This window comes from Corvus brachyrhynchos, unplaced genomic scaffold (assembly GCF_000691975.1).
Source record: "Corvus brachyrhynchos isolate BGI_N302 unplaced genomic scaffold, ASM69197v1 scaffold370, whole genome shotgun sequence".
Lineage (NCBI taxonomy): Eukaryota > Metazoa > Chordata > Aves > Passeriformes > Corvidae > Corvus > Corvus brachyrhynchos.
Window position 1 is genome coordinate 309,663 of NW_008235977.1, and position 23,434 is coordinate 333,096.

At 37.7% G+C, this 23,434-nt stretch overlaps 1 protein-coding gene across 4 annotated transcripts in view; it reads left to right on the forward strand.

Annotated features, from left to right (window-relative positions):
- Nucleotides 1-5,313: 5,313 nt before the first annotated feature.
- Nucleotides 5,314-23,434, forward strand: part of TRAK2 (trafficking kinesin protein 2) — a 20,791-nt gene continuing 2,670 nt past the window's right edge. Inside the window, exons 1-17 of one of the 4 annotated variants that reach the window (XM_017728160.1) lie at nucleotides 5,314-5,461; nucleotides 5,549-5,657; nucleotides 6,627-6,821; nucleotides 10,427-10,480; nucleotides 11,261-11,331; nucleotides 11,986-12,105; nucleotides 13,291-13,500; nucleotides 15,197-15,275; nucleotides 16,940-17,070; nucleotides 17,230-17,304; nucleotides 17,925-18,062; nucleotides 18,832-18,911; nucleotides 19,630-19,833; nucleotides 19,969-20,267; nucleotides 20,598-20,873; nucleotides 21,509-21,608; nucleotides 22,142-23,434. The exon at nucleotides 22,142-23,434 is cut by the window's right edge and continues 2,670 nt beyond it. In XM_017728160.1, the coding sequence (XP_017583649.1) occupies nucleotides 5,621-5,657; nucleotides 6,627-6,821; nucleotides 10,427-10,480; nucleotides 11,261-11,331; nucleotides 11,986-12,105; nucleotides 13,291-13,500; nucleotides 15,197-15,275; nucleotides 16,940-17,070; nucleotides 17,230-17,304; nucleotides 17,925-18,062; nucleotides 18,832-18,911; nucleotides 19,630-19,833; nucleotides 19,969-20,267; nucleotides 20,598-20,873; nucleotides 21,509-21,608; nucleotides 22,142-22,820 (2,748 nt within the window). In that variant the 5' untranslated portion in view covers nucleotides 5,314-5,461; nucleotides 5,549-5,620 and the 3' untranslated portion in view covers nucleotides 22,821-23,434. The remainder of the gene's footprint in view (nucleotides 5,462-5,548; nucleotides 5,658-6,626; nucleotides 6,822-10,426; nucleotides 10,481-11,260; nucleotides 11,332-11,985; nucleotides 12,106-13,290; nucleotides 13,501-15,196; nucleotides 15,276-16,939; nucleotides 17,071-17,229; nucleotides 17,305-17,924; nucleotides 18,063-18,831; nucleotides 18,912-19,629; nucleotides 19,834-19,968; nucleotides 20,268-20,597; nucleotides 20,874-21,508; nucleotides 21,609-22,141) is intronic. The other 3 variants (XM_017728164.1, XM_017728168.1, XM_008629723.2) reach the window with 3 other exon arrangements.

The window sequence follows — 23,434 nt, forward strand, 5'->3', positions numbered from 1 at the left end:
GGGGTGCCCGTCACCGAGCGGGCTCTCTGGAGGGTCATGTCACCGCCAGCAGGATGCAGCCCTCGGTGGCATCTTAGTTGTTGTCCTGCTTGCGTATGGAGGATAAGGAAATCTTGGCTTTTATCAACTTCTTAATCACATTGTTACATTTTTATCAGCTGGTTAAACTAGAGTACGAATATCTGTCAGTAAATGTCATTTACTCTGTCGACCATGCTAGTGGAGAAATGTATGTGATGTGGCATGCTCGTATTTTTATTTTTTAATGCAATCTTCAGCTGTTGCATAGGTGCCTATTTCTTGGTTACGTTTCGCAGTTACTGTTGGCTGATTGTGACAGTTTGATGCAGATATTTTATATTCTAATAAATAACTTAAAGCAACATTACAAGGCCACGGTCAATTTTAGGTTTGTTTTCAGGTACTTGTTTTCTTTCAAAAGATGTAGTTCTTAGTAAAAATAGGCAGACTTCTTTTTAATTACACTTCTGACACTGAAGCTAAATTTAAAAAAAAATATTTTCCAATACCTGAAATTTTTCAACTCTGTAGTGGTAGTGTGATTTTTAGAGCTGTATCAATTTATCGAATTTCTGTTACGAGTATCTGAAAATGTACTTTAAAGAGCGTTGGAAAACCACAGACTTTCCTGGTGGTGATTTGCCTCTAATAGTGGGCTTCCAGAATTATATTGTCCAGTAGGAGTGCTGTCTTTCAGGAATGATAATCATGATTTGTTGATTAGTTTTCCAAGAAGACACAAGCAGAGCATTTTCACAGAGATGGCTACAAAAAAGAAGACATCCTTTTATCTGGTTCGATTGCTAGTGATACTCTGGTGACTGAGTCATATTGATCAGTTTGATTAATTCTAATAAATACAGAATTATAACTTAAAATGCTGAGCACTGGCTGGGGTATAGATCAAGGAACTGAAACTACTTTTTTGGGTGAATTCAGCCATGCATCAACTGAAAGTGTTAGTGATTTTAGTTAAATGTTATTGAAGTTCCCTTCAAGTATACTTTACAGAAAACAAGCTTGAGTTTTAAAAGAAGCCGATTACAACCTTTATAATGAAATATTTGCAGAGATCTCAGCAGAATGAGGCATTAGCAGAACACCACAAGAGCACTTACAGTATTTTTTACTTTAACTAACAAATAGGCAATTCACAATAGTTCTTGATTCCTCTGAGATCATAACATTACTACGTATGTATGTAATTTCTTCTGAAAAAAGAAAACTTGTGAGAAAAGATGTATACAGATACTAATGTTTTGACTATACATTTGCAGAAAAGGTTTAGGAATTAATAAAACTGTGTGTATCTTTAATGTAGGTAGCACTCATAGTTTCAGATTAAGTTAGACTTCAATTAGGCATTTGCTGTTTTTAGATTGTGTACTAAGGGTGATATCGACAACCTCTAAATATGTAGGATTTAAATAAATTTTAACTATCAAGCTGTGGTATTCAACAGTATGCATGTATACATGTACATAAAGCATATATATGCATGTACTTAACAGGTAGTGTTGCCTCTTAGGAGAATATGAGTGTGAGCCTGGCTTGGTGTAACTGTAGGATGAGGGAATGTTGTGGCCAGCTTCATGATCCGCTGGTGATTCATCATTCTTCAAGAAGTGTTCTTCAGCGTCCCCTCTGAAGCCTTACCCCCCTCCCAAAATAAAAACAATCCAAAAGATGGGGGGGGGTTATTTTTGTTTTCTTAGAGTTTCTTTCTTATACCATTCTATTTATGATTGAAGGTCTGTTGCAGGTTTCTTTATGATTATTACAGTTGTTTTTAGCATTGTATTGGCATACTCTTTTACAATATTTTTTTCCTTACATGAGAGAAGTGCAAGCACTAAGTAGGTTTCTGTAGGGATAGTATTGCCTGAAATAACAGGTGTTAGGCACACAGCAAATGTTAATTGTGATAGGCAAAGTTTGTGTTCGCATAGATTTGTTTTTCAGTAGATAATCCTTTGTCCTTCATCTCCTACTGGATGGTGTTGAAGGATTTGGCCTCTGCTTCTGAGCACTAGTCCCAGGAATGTTTTGGCAGCAATTCAGTGTGGTCATGTTTGCTATAAGAATAGAACTGTTTCATTAACCTTGAAATGCAGAATATGTTGATTGTTATTAGCTGGCTTGACAGCATTCCAGTTTTAGTAATGGAAAAAGTATTGTGTTAATGACTTGATATAATTTTTTAAATTGCATACTTACATAGCAGTAAAATTTGGTATCCCAGAATAATGCACTCATTTACTTGGCTTGCTTTTGGAAAATGGATGTTGTCTTGTCTCTTAATCAAGTTAGGATCTTCTTTGTTGTCAAAATTTTGTTTGTGTTACTTGTGGCCTGGTGTCTTGCATCCGGGAATTGTACAGAGGAGGAGACCTAGTTTAGTCTTTCCAAGTGCTTGTGAGGAGTCAGCTGCTCTGTACAAATGGAAAACAGCAGGAATAACAGCATATTTATATTTAAGTTTGGATATTGTCAATACAGATGCCAGTATTTTGCATACATTTTTAACTTTTTGAGCACAAAGAAATAACACGTACATTTTTCTGTGGTTTCCAGTTGTAAAGCAATTCCCTTACCTTTCTCATAATTCAGATTTGAATTAGAGTTCTCTAGTGGTAGAATGTCTTCACAGTTACAGTCTATCTTGAGGTGCCCCAACTCTTTCAGCACCCAAGTGGTAGTTACAAAGACAAGAACAATTTTTTATACTTTATAACTTTTTTATCTTTCTCTAAGACTCTAGTCAGTATTGCTTTTTCAAGTTAATCTTTACTAGGGTCTTCTGACTCACTAAAGGAAAAAGTTATGAAATCTCTTTAGAGCAGCTTGGATTCTCTAGGGCAGATAGACAAGATGCAGGAATAGTTCCCAGTTCTATAAGAAGTGTGCTCTATGTATGTACCTCAGGTTTTAGCTTACTGTTTGGAGCCAAATGATAGCTGAAATGTTAGACACTCACTGGGGAGTAAAATTTAACCTAGAAAGTAAAGAAATACTAAGACTGAGATTGGTAGGGTAGGTATGTTTGTATGTATATAAAATGTTGTCTGATATTTCCATCTCTCCTGACCCTTCCTTGAAGAAAGCCTCCTGAGAGCACCACCCCTGCATATGGGTTGTTCTCCAATATTTGAATTTCCGTTGTTTTTTTCCATGTTCAGTTAACCTATAAAAGACACAAACATCAATGGGAAATGGGCCTATGAGGGAGTAGGGGGACAAAACTAATAAGATGTAAATCAGAGTAGAATGTATAATATAGTAAACTGACAGTGGAAATACTCTTTATAAATAAAGATTAAAATCAATACCTGGGAAAGTTTTCTGGCTTCTCTTTTGGACATGTCTTTCTGCACGACTTAACAATCTTAATTTCTAGTCCATCTTTTTATAGCATGGTCATATATTTAAAGGGTTGTTGTAAATTTTATGGGTTTTAATTAAATGTGTTTAATTATAGTTGTGACTTGCAGAAGGAATCTGCAGTTAGGAAATAGTTTATAGCTGCAGGGTAGAAGGGTCATGGAGTCACTTTCAGGGTGGTACTGCCCAGTGCTTGAATTTCTACAGAAGGTGCACCACGGTACAGGAGACTGAAGCTGTGAGGAGCATTGGAAGTGCAAGCATTAACTTTTATGGTGTTTGCTTATCTAGTAAACTTCTCAAAGGTTTTGCAAAGAGTTTGCCCTTTCAATTCAATAGCTTGGTGTTGGCCTGGTGCTCTAGAAAACATTTAGCCAAATCACTTTGGTCCTTTTTTTTTTCCCCCCTCTTTGGCTGAACTGAGATTGACCTGCAACAAATAGTGTTTCTGCTCTGCACTTAGAAGAGAGATTAAAACCAATCTTGAGAAGCAGCAGCATTCAGTTTTACATTTTTAAAACTCAAAGGAAAAAGATTGAGTTAGAGTTGTGAAGAAACTGTCCTATGCTGCTGAACTTTATCTAGCTGTATAGTGACTCTTTTTATTACAAAATGAAGTCATTTGCATGTGTGGATCTACAGCAATCTTCTTAAATGTCTTTTATTCTGCTGTATTTCATTTTTTTAGAGAAGGGGGTATGTATAGTTCATGCTTTTCAGCAATCCATTTAAAAAACAGGATCTAGAAAAAAAATTTAAGAAGTGCTAGAAGCATCTATACATTCAGATAGAAAGTGTTTCTCAAATCTCTTTTCTTTTTTATTAAGTGTTTAATATGGATAGGAATTACAACTGATAAGCAGAGTACATACATAAAGAAATAAATGACAAAACAAGAAGATACTACTTACAAGTATGAGCAGACCTTAATTGAAGAAAGTTTTTTTTTGATCTCCTGCCAAAGTGTACAAGCAGATGAACTGGCAGGCTCCAGGCTTGCTTTAAAAAGCTCCTGCGCTGTCCATTTTGATCTTGTCAAATGAGAGGTTGCTACAGACAGCAAAACAAACCTCTGATTGTTGTACTTGATGATTGGAGATCTTGGGAAAACTGTTAAGAGCAAATTTTAAATTAATGCAAGATTTTAAGAGAATTTTATGTTAACTGAATGCCAGAGGAGGGACAAGGAGACTTGTTTTCTTTTTAGTTTTATATCTTTCTGTCATCTAGAACTACTGTTTTATATGGAAGGTGATTAATCAGTCTTGGCAAAGGAAAAGCAGTATTTTTACTTTATTAAACTGTTCTGATAGCTTATCTGAATTAGTCATTGTAGTTTCTGGTTTACCACAATGAGTCCCCGCTGAAGAGAAAACACAGATTTTATAATGATCCACAAAGGAAATTTCTGATAGGTCCAGTTTTTAATTAAGAGCCTCCAAAAGGAAAAGAGACTAAAGCAAACAGTTGTATAAAACTTAAATTTTTAACAATAGAAATGTTAAGGGTAATGTTTTTGAAATCCTGCCTTTAGAATCCATGACTTTAAATAAATGTAGTGGCCTGAAGAAAATCTCTGTTAGTTGGAGCTGCTGTCCATTAGCATAAAAAGGAAGTGCCTCATTTCAGTGAATGACCTGAATACTCTAAATATTATATGAAAGAAGCGGAATAGTACAGACAAAGAGATATTTGACAAAGTCCATGCTTAAGGTGAGATGTTATGTCTGCAGGGAGAAAACATATTTAAATGCTACCTTTCATATGTACTGTGTAAACTGGAAATAAAGTGTTTGCCTCTTTTTTTCTTTAAAGTTAATTATAGTGCAGAGGGGAAATTCAGACTGAAAGAGACAAAGTCACACCAATTTACCTGTCTCCGTTGAAAGAGTGAAATCTGTTAAACTTTGGTATTCTCTTTGTTTTATCTTTAGGTGATGGGTGAGCTGAGAAGCTGGTGAAGCTTAAGTGAAATACTTCTACTGATCAGTAGTAGCCCAGATGAAATAGGCATGTCCTAAGATGGCAGTAGATCTGGAATATGAACCAGCCTACAGAAGTGAGTTGATGCCAGATTTGTGAGTCTCTGTGGCTTGATGGCTCTCACTTACTCTGTCTCTAAACCAAAGCCATCTTTTTCCCAAAGCAATGGAGGAATGGTGCCCAGCTTGATTACAGAATGCTCTTTCCAAGGAAGTGAACTGTGAAGGAAGGACTCATGAGTTTGGATCCCAGGGGCCTGGAGAGCATCTGTGGTAAGTTGAAGAATTACTATTACAAGTCCTGAATGTGTCTAACATGATATTAAGCACCAACCTGAAGACAGCCTTACATCTCACATTCTTTGTATTGCTTATGTGATATTGTAGAGGAACAAAAACAGTGAGTCCATGTAACTCACTTGTAAAGACAGTGTGCACTGTAAAATACTGTTTGTAAAATTCTCATTGTCAATAGTCAACATCAGTGTTTATTCCATTGAAAGATATTGCAGGTAGTCTTCATATTGAGTGGAAATGTTGCAAAGATAATCACTGCATACCTTTAATATTTGAGCAATTTAGTATTAATGTTTCTCTTTTTTTTGCAATAATTGTGAAGAGATTAAGGGACACACACACCCCACAACACAGAAAGAGGTAAACTTCGATTGCAGGGGTTTTAATATCATGTTTCTCAAAGTGTGATTCTGTAAGGATGATAATGGAGTTTTATATTTGTTCCCTTATTTCAAAGCAGTATTCAGTTGGTTTTACTTACTTTAAGATTGTTTACATCTATGTTCATTATCAAACCAATGCATAAAACAGAAGAACAAGAAAAATGTGAGTTTCCTTTAGAAAAGGGGAAGTGTAACAACTATGATAAAGTCAAAGAAACTGTAGGAAATCAAAAGCTAGTAAAATGTTGGTTTGTGTTTAGCTCAATGAAGAGGAAAAGATGGAAATTGAAACTCATTACTTACATTATACACAGAGCATACCAGCTTTTCAGGAAGTTGTGGGGTCAGCTGGGGATGAGGAAATTACAAGTATTGCAGTGTAAATCAAGTGTTGATTCAGTAAGAATTCTGGTATTTTGTCTGATACAGAATAATTATTTTCAAATCTGCCAAAGATTTATTAAGTATTTTATAGTACATAAAATGTATAGTACTGTAGCAACACTATCAAATTTTACATATATTTAATAATGTACTATTACTGGCTTTTATTCTCTTTCAGATGGCTGCTCCAGTGAGGACATTCCTGAGGTGGAGTTGGTGAGCATGCTGGAAGAACAGTTGCCAGATTACAAGTTACGAGCAGACTCTCTGTACCTGTATGAAAATCCAGGCTGGATTCAGCCCAAGGCTTGCCATGGCCGTCTGCCGGAGATGGCTTCTCCAGCTCGTGAGGAGGAGTCCTTCCGTTACATGAGTGAGTCGGTATTTTTTTTCCGAAATATTGAAGATAAAACTGTAGGTACAAAGTTAATATTAATATTAGGAAATGGTCAAATCTGGGAAACTTTGGACAGGTGGAAGAAAAGGCTGATATTCAGGAGAAGTGCTTGTAGTTCAGGACTGCAATTCTAATGGCTGATTTAGGATGTCTCATGACTGCCTGATCATCAGATTACACACTGAAGTAAGAGTAGGAACATGTGATAGTGAAAAAGAGGCAGGAACCTAGAATTGTGCTAGAAGAGATGTAATATGAAAGGTATGAGTGTGCAGCAACTGTTGTTTTCAGGAATGTTAATGCTGTGGTGGATTTGGTGATGTTACCCTGATGTTTTGTGTCAGTGTTGTTTGTGAGGTGCTGTCAGTGGTTTCTTCTGGAGATAGAAAAGGAATGAATAGCAGATAGGCAGGTACTAGATCAGTGTTGATCACTGCCTTCCAGTTCTGAAAATACTAAGTAACTTACTCTTAAACCTATCAAATGATAAAGAAGAAAATGGACAGCTTCAGTCACATGAAGAAACCTTTAATATGTTGAAAAGCAAACGTATAGAAAGTTGCCAATAGAACTGAACACCTACTTGCCTGTAGTTTCTAAGTGTTTTCATGTGAATGCATTGGAATCACTTCAGAGAAATGGAGAAGTCCTGTTTCCTCCATTTATTGGAACTATTGGAACAAACCACATAGAAGAGGAAACTTGTTATTTATATACAGTCTGTAATGATTACCTCTTCCTTGTACACGCCACCTCTAAAAGGGTTTTTTGTATCATTGTTTGTAGTTTAAGCTTTCTGAGGGTGCATAGCAAAGGAGTAAGAAAGACTGAAACATTGCTTCCCAAGAATGCAGTACTCAACAATTTAGAGTGATCTTGTTATAAACTGAACTTGCAGGCTTTGAACTGTTTTTAACTGTGGAAAGTAATTGGAAAGCCGCTTAATGTTTATTGCTCAGTCTGTTTCTGATAATAAAATTGCAAGCATAAATGATTTTATAGTCGAGTGAATACTTTTGTAGTTCACTGGAAGCGGTTGTGTAGTTGGTGGGGTGTGTACTTGCCTCCAAGTGTTAATTATAAAGAGGTGGGATCAGAGTCTAGCCGAGATAGATGGAGCTTGACATGAAACGTGGCTCTGCTGGAGATCTCTGCTCGGCACCTCACCTGTGTGACAAAGCACAGGGCTCCGAACGACCTTCAGTCAGCATGAGCTTGCATTTTCAACCTGCAGGGAGAGGGAGGGGTTTTATCAACGAAGTTTTCATGAAGCTTGTTGTGTATTATTTGGCTGTCAAGGTACTGCAGAAAGTGCTGTCTTCTTATTTCTCCCAGAGGGAGGTTCTTTTCAAATATGGAAGGTGTCTTGTGAAAACAGTAAACTGCTTGTAGGAGTTTTTAAAGCAGTTTTTTAAGCTATAAATGTTTTCTTGTAACAATGACTGAAATTGAATTAAAATATAGCTGTTAGGCATAACATATAGAATGAATTCTTCTATCATTTAAGAACACTTTTGTAACTGCCCAGTCATATAAACTCAAGATAAATATGGTTTATGTTTCTCCTAGAAATTGTTCAGACATCGGTTACACTTGTCATCGTAGTAGCTTTTTTGAGACTAGTAACCCATGGGGACATACTGGGAAGGTCCCAGACAAATACAGATATAAATCAATTTCTAGTTACAATTATTGTTGAATAGCTTGGTAGGTGAAATTTTAATCTTTCTGTTGCCTGGAATTGGGAATAAATGTGACATGAAGTGTAAGATGGGGTTTTAGCTGTGTATCTTCCTCCCCCTATATATGTATGGAAACATTTTTATAACTTTTTCCAAGAGAGAGTGCTTAATATATGGTTTGAGTGAATTTATAGTTGAGAAAAAGCCCAAAACAACGCAACAGTTATTGCACTTGAGCTCCTCCTGTTTTTATGGCTGCTGCTGCTACCTATAAGAAGGTCTGTCCCATGACCAGTTGGGTTCACACTGGCAGTGTTTCCAGTGAGGTGGAAGAATATTTTCTGCTTCAACTGTGCTAGCCTAAGAAGCCCTGAATTACAAAAGATCACTCTTTGGAACTACTTTATATGTGTGAATTAAGGGTCATGGCACAACACAGTAAGAATTTTAACCAAAATGAAGAGTTGCTTGCAACTTTCACTTGGCAAGGTGAGTATTGCACATGCATATGTTCTCAGGAGAGAATTATAACAAACGGTGTATAGTTTTGATCCTGTACTGGAAGAAAATAACTAAATTTATATAGAGCTAAGTTTTGAAGCTGTTGGTTCTGTGATTTTATTTATCAGAGTAAAGATAATTGCTCTTGATGTTAGGAACTTACCTGCCTGAGTAACCTTGTATGGAATTAGTGTAAATTTTTATTAAAGGTGCTGGATAGAAACTTGAAACTTGAAATCACCTGCTAGGATCAGTTATCACAGGAGAGCTGGCTATAATATTCTGCCTGTAATGGCTGTACCTTAGTTATGTATGTGCAGTGAATTTTCCAAATACTGATAAGCTAGATGAGTTTGGAGTCCCCTCTCAGCAACCCGTATCAGTAGCCAAGCAGTACAGTAAAATTGTCCTCCAAATGCATGTTACTGATAGATATGTATTTTAAATTTAGTGGAGAGTTTCTAGTTTTTCCCTGCTTAGAAATACAATTAGTAAATGACAGTGCTGTAAGTTCAAAGCTCCTATATGCTTAAACAGCATGTGCTGGGTTTTTATGCCTACTGATCTTTTTGATGAAAAGCATTTGGTTTGTTACTTTAATATATTTTTCTTTTAAGCTTTTAGAGAAACAGTAAAAGTTTTCCTTCTGTGTTGTTCTTCCTGTTCTCCTGTCTTTCAAGATTATACAAAACTTTCTTTTGTTACTAAAATGTGACTTGGTTTTGATTTTAGCATAGCTGCAGTGTTACGCTTTAAAAGGTTAATTGTAGACATTATGTATGTAAAGGATATAGACAGCTTATATAACATATGTAAATAAAGTCAGTGAAGTGCAAAGCTGAAGTGCATGCTATCTCATAGCTATGTGTGCAGTCCTCAGCGAAACAAACAAAGAAAAGAACTGATAATCAATACCACTGGGTATTCAGAGTAAGAATCAGATTTAAACAAGGTAAACGAGTGAAGGAGATCTTGAGATCAAATCCACAGTAATCTCATTTTGCAGTTCAGTGATGATGGAATTAGTTTCAAAACAGGTTAACATAAACCTTCAGCTGAAGCAGATACTTCTGTAATTTTTAAATTTATATTGCTGCCTTCTTCACTTTAATGATCCTGACTTCATAAAGCAAGAATAGCAAATTGCTGTTGAGCTTGGACAAGTACAAACATTCATCACCTGACAGAGAAATGTGTAATTCTGCTCCTGAAGGAAATATTTAAATGGTTTTCTAAAAGGCCTAAGAAAGTTTTAATAGTGAAAAAAGTATGTTTGCACATGCATTTATTTTTTGGTTGTGGTAGATGCATGGCAAAGTCACCTATTTCCTTACATTTTAATTCTTTCTCCTCTTTGTTCTCTTTTTCCCCCATATCTTTCATTATCTGTCACTCTAGCTCTTATTGAACTTCCTTCCTCCTCCTTGGATGGATCTCACAAATTTGCACAAGGTAATTAAGATGCCTTTGTTAGTACCATCTCCTCTTTCTCAGGACATGAACTAGAGCAGACCAGTGCTTTGCAGTTTTAGCACTGCGTTTTGTTCAGACTTGTCACAAATTCTTCATGCTTTGCTTAATTCCTCACTCAGTCCTGTTTTTCAAATCCTACTGTTTCTCAGTTTTTTTAATAGTTTTACAGACTCTTCAAACATTGGAGTTACTTAATCAGTAAGGTAGCATTTACTGCTACGTCAAAAATGCAAACATACATTATCTCATTTCTTCTTAATTGTTTCCAAGATGGTCAAGCCCTTAATAAATGCATTTCCATGACTAGTCTCTAGGGTCTCTATTCTTCCTGTGTATAGCTGTCACACAGCCTAGTGGGAATTTTGCTTCAGGGTTAAAGTATGTATTCAACTATATTTGGATGTGCTCCAATATACTCTTCCTCCTCTCCTCAGCAGCCTGGATGTTTCAACTGCTTAGCTGTATTCAGAAAGTTGCTCTTAGGAGATTTTTCTCCTTTTTCTAAATTTGAAGGATGTGTGAGCACCTCAAGTCTTAGTTAATGTTGCTGAAAGGTGTAAATGTTAAATACCTCATTTATCAGTCTCCCAAATGAGTATTGTTTCACATTTCTGAAGTTGAAGATGCATTTGCATAGCCTCTGCTAGCTTCATCAACCAAGTACTGTATTTGTATATAAACAGCACCCTCTGAGTTTAGCTCTCCCCTTCCCACCATCTTCTTGTCTTTCCTTCAATAAGCATGTTTGTCTCTCTTCAGTTCTTGGCACAGATAATGCAGAACAGAAAGACTACAGTGAAGCTGACATGGTGAAACGTCTGTTAGCTGAGGTATGCTTCTCTCTGTCATGCTGTGTTAATACAGTTGAGGAAGTGCATTTGAGGGAGGGTTTTATTCAGCTGCTGAACATTTTGATTCAGTTATCTTCAAGAGCTGCTTATCAAACAAACGGGTAATGAGAAGCTGCCCATTTGCTTGCACCACCTCAGAAACAAAATTTAACTAAACTGTGGGCACCCATGAAGCCAGTGAGTATAGGAAAGACACGGCTTTCTTCTGATTTCCTGTTGCTCCTCTGCTTCTATGCCTTCACCACTGTTCAAGCTGAGCAGTCTGTTCTGGAGAAAGTGTCACTGGAAAGACCACAGGCCTAAGTAAATGTGGGGTTTTTTGTGTGTGTGTGATTCAACAGAACCCTTTGTACTCAGCACAAAACCCAAAACTGTCCCCAGGTTTGGTGCTTTCCTCTCCTCTTGTTATTGCAAATGGCTGTGGAAGAGAGTATGCAATATCAAAAAACACAGTTATGGATGTGTTCTGGATCCAAGTGATGAGGCATTAATAATTTTCTAACGATGTTGATCCACTTGAGAATGAAGGGGGATCTCAGAGTGGTGATGCATTGAGCAATATCTAGGAGAATCTAAAGCTCTGAATTTAAACCTTCTATGATCAAAAGGAAGCATTTTTTCTCGTTTTGGGAGCAGAAAGATCGGGACCTGGAGCTGGCAGCGCGAATTGGACAAGCCCTCCTTAAGCGAAACCATCTGTTGATGGAACAGAATGAATCACTGGAAGAACAGTTAGGACAAACTCTAGACAGAGTAAGTGGTCGCTTTTCTTTCTTTTTTTACTTTATTTAAGGTTTTTTTCCCCATTTTTTTCTCTCTTTTTTTTTTTCCATTTATGATGGTGGTAAGAGGATTAATAGAAATATGTTATTTCATTGTGAAAGGGGTGATTGGTGCTTTCAGACTGCAGAAGTTTGCTTAGATGTCATTCTCCTAATCATCGTCCAGTCACTTCTTGCAGTCCAGGAATTGAACATGAAGACTGCATACTGTAATTACAAGAAATTATGAGAATGTTAGACATCATTAGGTATATCAGACCATCAGTCTGATTTCCCACTGTTAAATTAAGAATGGACTAGTATGAGTCAAAATAAGAGATTGGTATCTGACATGAGCTGCTACATAACAACTTCACAGGTGAGGAAACAGAAAATGAGCTGGTTAATGGGGTACTTACACTAAGAGTAAACAAATTTATAAATAAAATGTAATGAAAAGTGAATTCTGATCAAGATCTTCACTTTGTCTCTTCCTGTAAGCACAAATTCTTGATCTAACCTTTTCTTTTTTTTTCTTTCTTAAAAAAGGAATTAAATAGTTGACAAATAACACTGTGGTCAACAGATGTAGTGTAAGCTACAGTGAAATGGATTCAGCTGTTGTATAAAACAGTATGCTGGTAACAAAGATGTACTCATAATCAGCTGTAGGGCAGCATAAACTTAGGTATTCATATAAAATTGTAGATAGGCAAAATAGAATTTATCTAAATGAGATCTGTCTCTTCTTTTGTTTTTAGTTGTCCAACGATACATGTAATGTGCAGACTGGAGCGTACCACTCTATACATGTAAATAGCTGTCTCTCAGTCCTTTTCTCCCAGAACTCAGCAGTTCAGAGTAATGGTCATAATCAAAAGTATAGCTAGCATGTTAAAATGAAATCATGTATCAAGGCAGCTGGAAAATGATTTTGCAGTAAACTATTTAAAAAGTAGGTTCTGTTGTTCATTTTTGTGGTGTCTTGAATTTTCAGTCTCACTTGCACTGGTAAAATTATGATCTTAACAAACTTCCTGTAAAATAGAGGTGTGAACTCTTCTTAAATCTCATTTTAGACTGGAGCAATGATGTTCTAGAGACTGCATAAATAATACACTATGATATTGTGTATCTGAAGTGTTTTTCACGTGGTGGTGATCTTCACTTGTCCTAGGTTAACCAGCTGCAGCATGAACTGTCAAAGAAGGATGACCTGCTTCGTATTGTTTCCATCGCTTCTGAGGAGAGTGAGACAGATTCCAGCTGTTCCACACCACTGCGTTTCAACGAGTCTTTCAATGTCTCCCATGATCCATTGCAGCTGGATGTCCTGCAGGATAAACTCCGAGAGCTGGAGGAGGAAAACCTGGCTCTGCGATCCAAGGTACAGACCGATGGGCTGTGCTGTATGTGCTGGGTATGGAATGAACCAGGGTGCTCAAAATCCAGCATCAGAGTTTCTCTTGAAGCACATGGCTATTTTCTGTCAGTGTATACAAATCATTCCCAAGCACTTTCCCTCCGTGCCCACATCCTTCTGTTTCCTTCATTCCTCGTTGTCTCCGGAGTTCGCTAGTAGTTCGTTCTCAGTGCAATTGTGATACATGAAAAAACATGGGAACATACGTAAGCACTCAGCAAAAGTACTTGGACACATCAGGCCCTCAAGCTTATACAGTTTGTTTTGATATAAATCTGACTGCAGGAGTATTTGGGGAATTCCATTCTGTTGCCATTGTTTTTTCAGAAGATATTTAAGGGTTAATATGCTTCCATTTAAATTATTTTAAAGACACAGTTTTGACTATGTGATTAGTTTCTCTATTTTGACTGATCTCTTGTGTGTGTAAAACTTGAATACAGGCACTGTGCCAATAGAGGATAGATACTAAATGGCCAAACAAAAAGTGGCTATAAAATGGAACCAACAGCAAAAGTTCCAAGAATTGGAGTCTACAGATGCAGTGTCTTTTCTTTGGTAGTGAAGAGTGAAACTCGTAAAATAGGACATTGTTTAAAACTGAGTTCTTCTGTTGCCTTTAAGAAAAAGGGGTGTTGTTTGTAAGAAACATGAGGGGGTTTTATTTTGTGTGTGTGTGTGGTGGTTTGATTTTTTCTATGTGAGCCTTTCCCAATATGTTTGTTACACCAGTACCAGACTAGATTCCTTTAATGTCAACAAAATACACTTCTGCCCTTGTTTTGTCTCCAAAACCAAGACCAAATGGATACGTTAGTAGTGCTGTAGGATAAGAAAGAGAAGATCAGATTGCCTTTATTTTGCTCCTAAGCCTGTATATGATTGCACAGGTTTACAGACCAGCCAGAGGTTAATCATTCTGTGATATAACATAACCTTCAGTGACTTGACATAGCCTCAATTACAATGAGCCTCTATTTACTTTTTTATTTATTTTCATTTGGCAGCACTGTGTAAAGAAGTGTACTTGCCTGCACTTGTGTAAATGTACCACTGTTTGCTGGGATAATCTTTAAAACCATTTGCTGAGTTTTACAGTGTGAGTCTCTTACTGGCAAACAGTCCTGAGTATAGAAGACTTGTCTGTGCTAAATTTAATGTTATCATCCTCACAATCAAAAGGGAAGTAGGAATCTAGAGTGCTTCATATTGTTTAGGTATGTTGTGATACTCAGTCTCTGACCCAGAAAATTTATTCTAAATAGGCTAGTTGGAAATATGGAGAAAAGCTGTTCTACCAAGAGCTTTTCAGCGCCATAAGAGAGCTGGCTAACAGCAGTCAGTTTTCAAGATTTTTTTTATTTAAAGTTTTTTGAAGCAAATTTAATTGCTTATTTCTGATTTTTGTCTTCCAAGTTACATCTTTTTGCAACAATTTTTGATTAGAGCCAAGAGATCAGGCTTTGTTCATGTGTCTGTGTATCTTTCACTCGAGGCACCTGTAAAATTCTGGGAAACGGGTTATGGTGGAAAACACAGTTGCATAGAGTTTTTAAAGAGAGAGGGGAGATTCTTCAGTTGCAAGAATTTTAGAAATAAAAATTCATAGCATTATAGAGAAGCTGAAATTGTTATTGATAAACAAATAATTTTCTTGAAGGCTTGCCACCTGAAGTCAGAAACCATTACATATGAAGAGAAGGAACAGCAGCTGGTCAATGACTGTGTCAAAGAACTTCGTGAGTATCCAGGCTGTATTTTGCAATAGCAGAATGGTAGGTGAAATACCTAGTCCCTGCACCTTCTTAGTTAACCCTGAATCCAAAAACGAGCTTCAATAATTTATGCCAATCATTGAAGTCTTGCCCTTTGCCCAAGTGTAAGGTTGTTTCTGTATTTCATCAAGTTTCACTCTGGCATTCAAATTCAGCTCTGTGTGTCGTGCTTAGAAGGGGAAAACGAACACAAAAGATGATGTCCATGAGCTTCCTAAACTGAAGCCTGCAGACACTAGAAAATCAACAAAGTATTCTTCTTGTGTATTCAGCACACTTGACACTGAAATGTATTGGTGTATAGACTTTTAACTATGAACACGTTAGTTTTAAAATACATGTTATGAAGCAAAGCATTTAAATTAGCAAGCGGCTTAATTTGTCTAGAGGAGTTGTTTGTATTTGCTTTGGGGACTGCTTATTTGCAAAGAATTGCAGCTACTCTTACATAAATGCATGCTAAGTATTCTGAAACAATAAAGAAAAATACTTTTTTATCTGTAGTCATTTGATGTGTACTACTTCCTTTGTGCATAATAACCTTAAATTGTATTTAAGATTATTTTTTTCTATACAACCACCATAAAGGAGACTGGATTGCTGCTTTATTTTTCTTGTTACAGATGACCATAAAGTACTATGAATTGATACTTAGTTGGTTAATTTACTCTGATCCCGCTGAGAAAATATGCATGTTTTGCAAATAGGAGTTAGTTCAAATATGCTCTCCTATTTTCCTTCAGTGAGAATGTCTGTGAGTTCACTTTTTTATTCAATTCTACAGCACGTGTAGGCATGCTAGGTAATTTAGACTCCCAGAAAGAATCTTCTCCTAGAGCTGTGTTGCCTACAGCTTTAAAATTTGCATTTTCAGGAAAAGGTATCTGACTGAGCTTAAATGCTCACAGGCCCATAAACAGGGCCTTGTTCTGCAGTAAATGTGTGAGGTACAACAAGCACTAAAGTTGTAGTGTGACCTTTATGCAAGGTTGATCAGACTTTCTTACGACTTTGCAATGCTTTCATGGCAAGTGTACAAACAAGAGTAACTGCATAAAAATATTTCAGCTCTTTGAGTTGTTTTGTCCTCTCACTTCGTGAAGTGCTTGCTAAAAGAAAAAAAAAGAAACAGGAAATTGTATTCAGTGAATCTTTGGGGGATAGATAATGACCAGGATCAAGAGTGTATGGTACACTTGACAAGGTTTGACAAAATGCCTTTCCTTACAATAGTAGTTAATAACAAGATTAATTCAGAACCAGACTTTTCTAGCATATTCCAAGTCTGACCTTGGTCATGAGCCATTATGTCATTTGAAATAGTTTTATTGTAGTCATTTCACATACTGGTGATACGTATTTCAGATTCTGCAAGCTTAGTTCTTAATATGTTGCACGTGCATTTGAAGTTAACTCTTCTTCCTCCTCCTCCCCACTGTTAATCTTTTCCTTATGGATGTTCTAAGGCACCTACTTTTATGTATTATGAATTTATTTCCTAAGAGTATTGGTCATTTTGCAGATTGTTGTTGACTTTCACTCATCCTTTCTGCGGTTTGTGTTTGGTTTGGGGTTATTTTTTGTGTAATGGGAGAAGGTCTCAACTAAGTTCCTTTTGTGTTTTGTAGGGCAAACAAATGCTGAGATTTCCAGGATAACAGAGGAGTTGTCAGAGAAGAGTGAGGAGGTGATTCGCTACCAGGAAGAGATCTCATCCCTTTTGTCCCAGATTGTTGATCTTCAACATAAAGTCAAAGAAGTAAGGGAATGCTGATAAAGTGCCCATGTCTGTGCAGGTGTCTGTACAAGCCAGGGGGTTGCACTGCAAGAGCGTGGCTGTTCCAGGAAAGTCTGGCAGGGGATCAATCTCTTGGGGAAGTCAGCTGAGAAAATGATGAGCACCTTTTTGTGCTTTCAGAATGTGATTGAGAAGGAGGAGCTGAAACTTCACTTACAAGCCTCCAAAGATGCTCAGAGACAACTGACAGCAGAGGTACTTATGGCTTCTATGTATATACATTTAGATAAATGTTTGGGATAGAATACAGGAGAAAGAAAACAGAGAAAGAATGGGAACTACTGCTTTTTAATTATGTAGGATTTTTAATCTTTCATTGTGTTTGAAGTCATATGATTGGAGGAAAAGATTAATTACTTTAGCCTACACAAATATTTTTGTAGTTCACAGGAGTATGAAAGGCAAGGAGCATGTTTCAAATAGGGAGGTCTTACTATTCTTAGTAGTTAGGAGAAAAAGCCTGCTTTAGTGTGAATATTACTGATTATATCAACAGTACTGTGGCTCATTAGATTTTAAGACAGTTCTCTTTTTTTGCTTCTTTTGCATCAGTAGTCAGTGTATTTGCAGGTTTTCAATGTATTTTCCTTTGAATTTTGTCATACTTTTTCCTCTTTCAAATCGTCAGGTTTTGTCACTAAAACCGCTACAGGTGCTGTGCAGACTGTTGCCCATTCCAGCTGTGGGCATGTGCCCTGTAGTTGAAGGAATCTTACACTGTTGAATCAGCCATTACACATTACTGTAGGAGTTCATTCAGTTTCACTCTGTCTTCTCTCTGAAAAGATCATGTGATGGCCTCTCTTCCCTTTCAGCTCCATGAGTTGCAAGATCGGAATGCAGAGTGTCTGGGGATGTTGCACGAGTCCCAGGAAGAAGTGAAGTTGCTGCGCAGCAGAGCCAGCTCTGTCGCTTGTCTCTGCCACCCGCAGTCGCGTGGAGCATTTCCTGTGGTAACAAACACCTCTAGAGTGGCACACACCAGCTGGCACATGCAGCTGTGGCAGTGTGCAGCTCTAGGAGCACAATGGCCTTTGCAGGAGCTGCAGCCAGAACTACTTTGTAGTAGGCAAAGGAGCTGATCTGTTGGTTTTTCAATTCTTCAATGTGTACACTTGTGAGAAACTTAGGAAATTAGTTAGGAAACTAACTGTTCACTTGACATGTTGTGACACTGCAATTATTTTTCCTTTTTATATGCCTTTTCTGTTTTAATCAGGGAATTGGCACGTTCTACAGCTTATGCTCAGTTGTGCTAGTGTATTGTGTGATGTTGGTGTGAATTTTATGACTCGACAGTGTTTCTTTAAGAAACACAGCATCTCACATACTCAAAATATCTGGGAATTCATCAGGTTTTGGTTGGTTGCTCTGTGTGTACAGAATCACTTGTGTATGTGCTTGGCCTTGTAAGAAGTGCTCTTAAAATTGTAGCTTAACTGAAGCAACCAACATACAGAGTACATAAAGAAATACAAATTTAAAGCAGATGTTGCTAATGAAAAATGAACCCACGCTGGTTGCACATGGCTGTAGTTATGGTGGAAAACTGTCCCATGTGCCCTTCCTATGGAGGCCAAAGGGTTTGTCCAAAGCATACTGATACTGGGCAAACAAATGCAGGATGTTAAAAGTTACTTTTACAGATATTTTCTGCTAAAATTGGTAGAAGAAAGACTTGAATCTAACTTGTCAACTCTTATGGTTTCCATTTTTCTGTAGGATTCCCTTGCAGCAGAAATTGAGGGGACAATGCGGAAGGAATTGAGTCAGGGTGATGAATCTGTTCTCTCCAAGCAAAAGTATGTTTTCAGATCTCTATGTGCTGTTTTGATATTTGTCCATAGACTTGTATTATTGAGGTGAAAATATATTGAGGTGAAACTGATTTCTGGAACTCTATAAATGCATATATTCCCTCTGTAATGTTTTAATTGTAAATAAAAAAAGGTTTGTAGTATTTGGTAATCTTTTCAATTTTGAAACCTGCTATGCTTATTTGATTCTGTGAAGAAGGTGGGAATTTTTTGAAGGATGTTATTTTGTTCTTTAATTTGTGAGATTTTTTGATCCAAATTCTCTGATGCACAGGACTAGTTTTATCCCCTTTAATGCTTATAGAAAAATTGCTGGACAAATGACATTATAGCTGAAAGACTCATAACAATTTTCAAAACCCCAAAGACCTGTTCCTGGATCTCATAATTCTGAGCAAGAAGTAATAAACTAAATATATGTTTCTTTAAGCATATACAAATTAAATAAATAAAATATGCACTTCTGAATAGTCTAAAGCAGTTATCAGTAGAGATTCAGGTCTTTCAGGTAAAGAAGTGGTAATTCTGATACTTAATAGAGTAGTTCTCCTGAAGACATGAGTGTCTTAGGCAATCACATTTTTCTGAACATCTATTTAGTAAGGTCTCCGCAGACTTTTCAAAGTTTGTTTTTCAGAGATTTTTCTTGACTTTATCTTTTTTGCTTCTGAAAACCACATTTGTTTGTTTGTCTTTTCCGCAGGGGTCAACAGAAACGAGTGTTTGACACTGTCAAGGTTGCCAATATCATTCGTGGCCGCTCCCCTTCCTTTCCTGCCCCGTTGCCAATCCCTGGATCTAATCGCTCAAGTGCTGTTATGACAGCAAAGCCCTTCCAGTCTGGACTGCACCACTTGGAAAGCCACACACAGATGACTCTGGGGAGCAGCTCTGAGAAGAATTTGAAGTAGGAGCACAGCCTGTTACCTTCTTCTGAGAAGAACTGATTCAAAACGAAATCCAGACTGGACTTCTGCTGTGTAAGAGAGATATAGTTAATTAAATGGTCTTAGTATCTGTTATTATTTGTTATTTTTCACAGAGATGCTCACAGTCCTGGCCAGCCGGGAACCCCTGGAGACAATGACCTGGTCACAGCTCTGCACAGGCTCTCCCTCCGTCGTCAGAACTACCTGAGTGAGAAGCAGTTCTTCGAGGAGGAGTGGGACCGAAAAATGCATTTACTGGCTGAGCAGAAAGAAGAGGCTAGTGGCTTCAGTACACCAACAGAAAGCTCTTTTTCCCCAAGTACAAACTCAGAATTCACGGATCTCTCTTCCAGCTCTAGTAATCTCCGTGTCCTCCTACCAGAGAAGTTGCAAATTGTCAAACCCATTGAAGGTAAGAGGATGATCTTCCTTCTCTCATTAGCAAAAAAGGCTTTTAGATTTGCCAGCTAAATCATTGTGTGTATAGCTAGGTACGATGTGTAGTAACAGGAGGCGGTAGTATTTGGTAGGTTCCATGCCAGCGAGCTTGTCAGCATCACTTTCTAGTTGGCTTTCTTAGAGGGTGCTAAGAGTTAGGCTGCTTCTTGGCATTGCCATCCAGTGGATGTGTGGATCACAGTGTGGGTACCAGCCAGCTGCAGTTGCTTTGCTCATGAATTCTTGTAACTTGATACAGTAGTAGGTAATGGCTCTCTGAATCTCTTCTCTTTCGTCACACCAGGATCTCAGACCCTTTTTCATTGGCAGCAGCTTGCTCGACCCAACCTAGGCACCATTCTTGACCCAAGACCAGGTGTTGTTACTAAAGGCTTTACCCCTCTGTCTGATGACACTGTGCACCACATCTCTGACCTGGAGGAAGATGATGAGGAAGAGGGTGAAGGAGGTATAACATTTCAAGCACAACAATCCTTCCCAGAGGAGAAATGTACATTGGCAAAGCCAGTGGCAGGCATTTTCCTGCCCCCTATTACTTCAGCATCAGTACCACTCACCGGTAAGATGCATGGTTAGTGTGATTCTATTTAGCAGTGTCCTTTCCTCTATGGAAAGTATTTGACTTTGTGATGTGGATACAAAAATGCTGCTAGCAAGGATTTTCTTGCTATTTTCTAAGTCCGTGAGAGACTTTTCTCTCTCACAGAAGAGGTAGCAGTTATGTAAACAACCAAACACCTGCAGCCTTGAAAAGTCTTGTTTATGGTACAGTAGAAAAATATTTTGACAATGGATGTTTTAGGATTTTAGCCACCCAAGGGGTGGCTGATCCTTTGTCCAATTAAACTATGAAGAAAAAAGTCTATAAAATAGTTTGTAAAATAATTAAATAAATCAATCTTGCTGCGCAATTCCTGCCTGCTGGATCCTCTCTCCTCCTCCCTATGGCTGCGGGACACGGTGATATACCTTAGGGCATTTTTTATTTTTTAATAGTGTGATAATGCTGGTTTTGCTGTCTTTGTTCTTTACTTCAAAAAAATGGACTCAAAATAATTATCAGTGATAATAACAGTCTTAAACTTTGATTCAAGAGTTTTTGTTTGTCTTTATTTTTTTTTTGTATTTATTTATCTTTCGTTTTTGTACGTCTTTATTTTTACCCTCAATGGATGTAAATTCTTCACATTTCAGCCTCAAATCCAGGGAAGTGTCTATCTTCAACAAATTCCACGTTCACCTTCACTACCTGTAGGATCCTTCACCCATCTGATGTCACTCAAGTTACTCCCAGGTATGAGGACTGCTGCCATCCTAAATGTTGCTGCATAGGATTAAACCTTCTTTCTGGCTTTTGATATATGGACCAGTTTTAAAAAATACTAAGGCAGTTAGGCAACATGTAGAATGTTATTAATAAAAATAGTTGTAATTACAAAGGGAAGCTTGGAATTCTCTGGAGTGAGAGTTAAAACAGGTTAAGGTAACTTGAAGCAAATTTTAACTCTTAAATAGCAGATGCCTTGTATCATATATCTATTGTGGAAAAAAAGATTTTGTGATTATTTTCTGATTCTATTTTAAGATTTTTTTAAAACTAACTGGACATCAGTATGCTATCTAATTGAGTATAGGTGATCACAGAAGGTAAATTCATTGGTACTTTGCAGAACAGTAATTCTGAGTCTACTGAAGCTGAAACTGTCATAGCTTATAGCAATAGTTTAGTTTTTCTTGAGTCTTCTGTATACTAAAAGGCAAATGCAGAGCAGGTATAAAAATGTCTAATGTGTGCATATTCTCTATTTCATTTTTATTTTATTTCAGCTCCGTGGGTGCTCCATTTTTATTGGGAAATACTGGCAGCAGTACTGGAAACCCAGTAATGAGCCCCCCAGCCATTCCTTACAGACTAAGTATTGGAGAATTTCTCACTAACAGAAGAGACTCAACTACTACTTTCAGCAGCACAAGCAGCCTGGCTAAACTTTTGCAAGAACGAGGCATCTCTGCCAAGGTTTACGACAGTCCCATATTAGAAAAACTGCCTTTGCTACAGCCCCCTCGAACTCTTCCCATTCCTTCTACTCCACCAAATTCTCCTTCGCATTCACCTTGTCCTTCCCCTCCACTGTTTGAGCCTCGAGTGCATCACTCAGAAAATTTCCTGGCTTCTCGACCAGCAGAAACGTTCTTGCAAGAAATGTATGGCCTAAAGCCCTCCCGTAATGTCCCGGACGTAGGCCAGCTGAAGATGAACCTCGTGGACAGACTGAAGAGGCTGGGCATTGCCAGGGTGATCAAGCCCCCTGAAACACAGGACCATGGGAAGAATCAGGGGCCAGAGGTTAGCTTGCAGAGGCAGGACTCAGCTGGGTTTTTAAATGCAGGTAGCAGCTTAATGGCAGGGGTGAGAAGAAACCAGAGTCTTCCAGCCATGATTGGAGCACTGGGAGCTCCAGTTTGCACACAGTCATCAAAAATGGATATACTAAAGGAAGACTAAGTGGCCTGAAAGGTGTTTTGACTTGGAGCACAGTAAATAATTTGAGGGATGAACATCCAGTACAGGCATTGTTAGATGTGTTACAGAAGAGTTGGAGAAGGCATGTGCATGTTAAAATGTGGGAGAGACAAGTGTTGGGACCAAGGAGCAAAGGAACATTGCTTGGGTTTGAGGAAGAAGGTTTTTGTGGGAGATAGAAAGGTAAAACCAAAGCTTAATTTCAAGACCCCCTTCAGCATCTGTCTTAACTTAATCAGAAGTGAAGACTATTGTAGACATTTTCAGTGTTTTAACCCTTTACCCTGTATGTATAGGTATTCTGGTTTTTTCCACCATACACCCATAGTATTTACTAGTTGTTTGCAGTCAGGCTACGTCATTTAAATATAATATTAAAATAACAGTCAGTCTGACCAGCATTAGCAGCCCAAGTTCCATTCTGTAGCAAAGAAATATGAAGACTTGGATTTTTTTTTATTCTTTAATTTTCCATTTCAGAAACTGCGCTCTTTTGCACTCCTCCTCACTTTGAGAAGCGGGGGAGAGAACCTTTAGCTCTGTGTAAGAAAGTAATACTTCAGTTTACAAACACAGGATTTATATTTTGAAAGAGA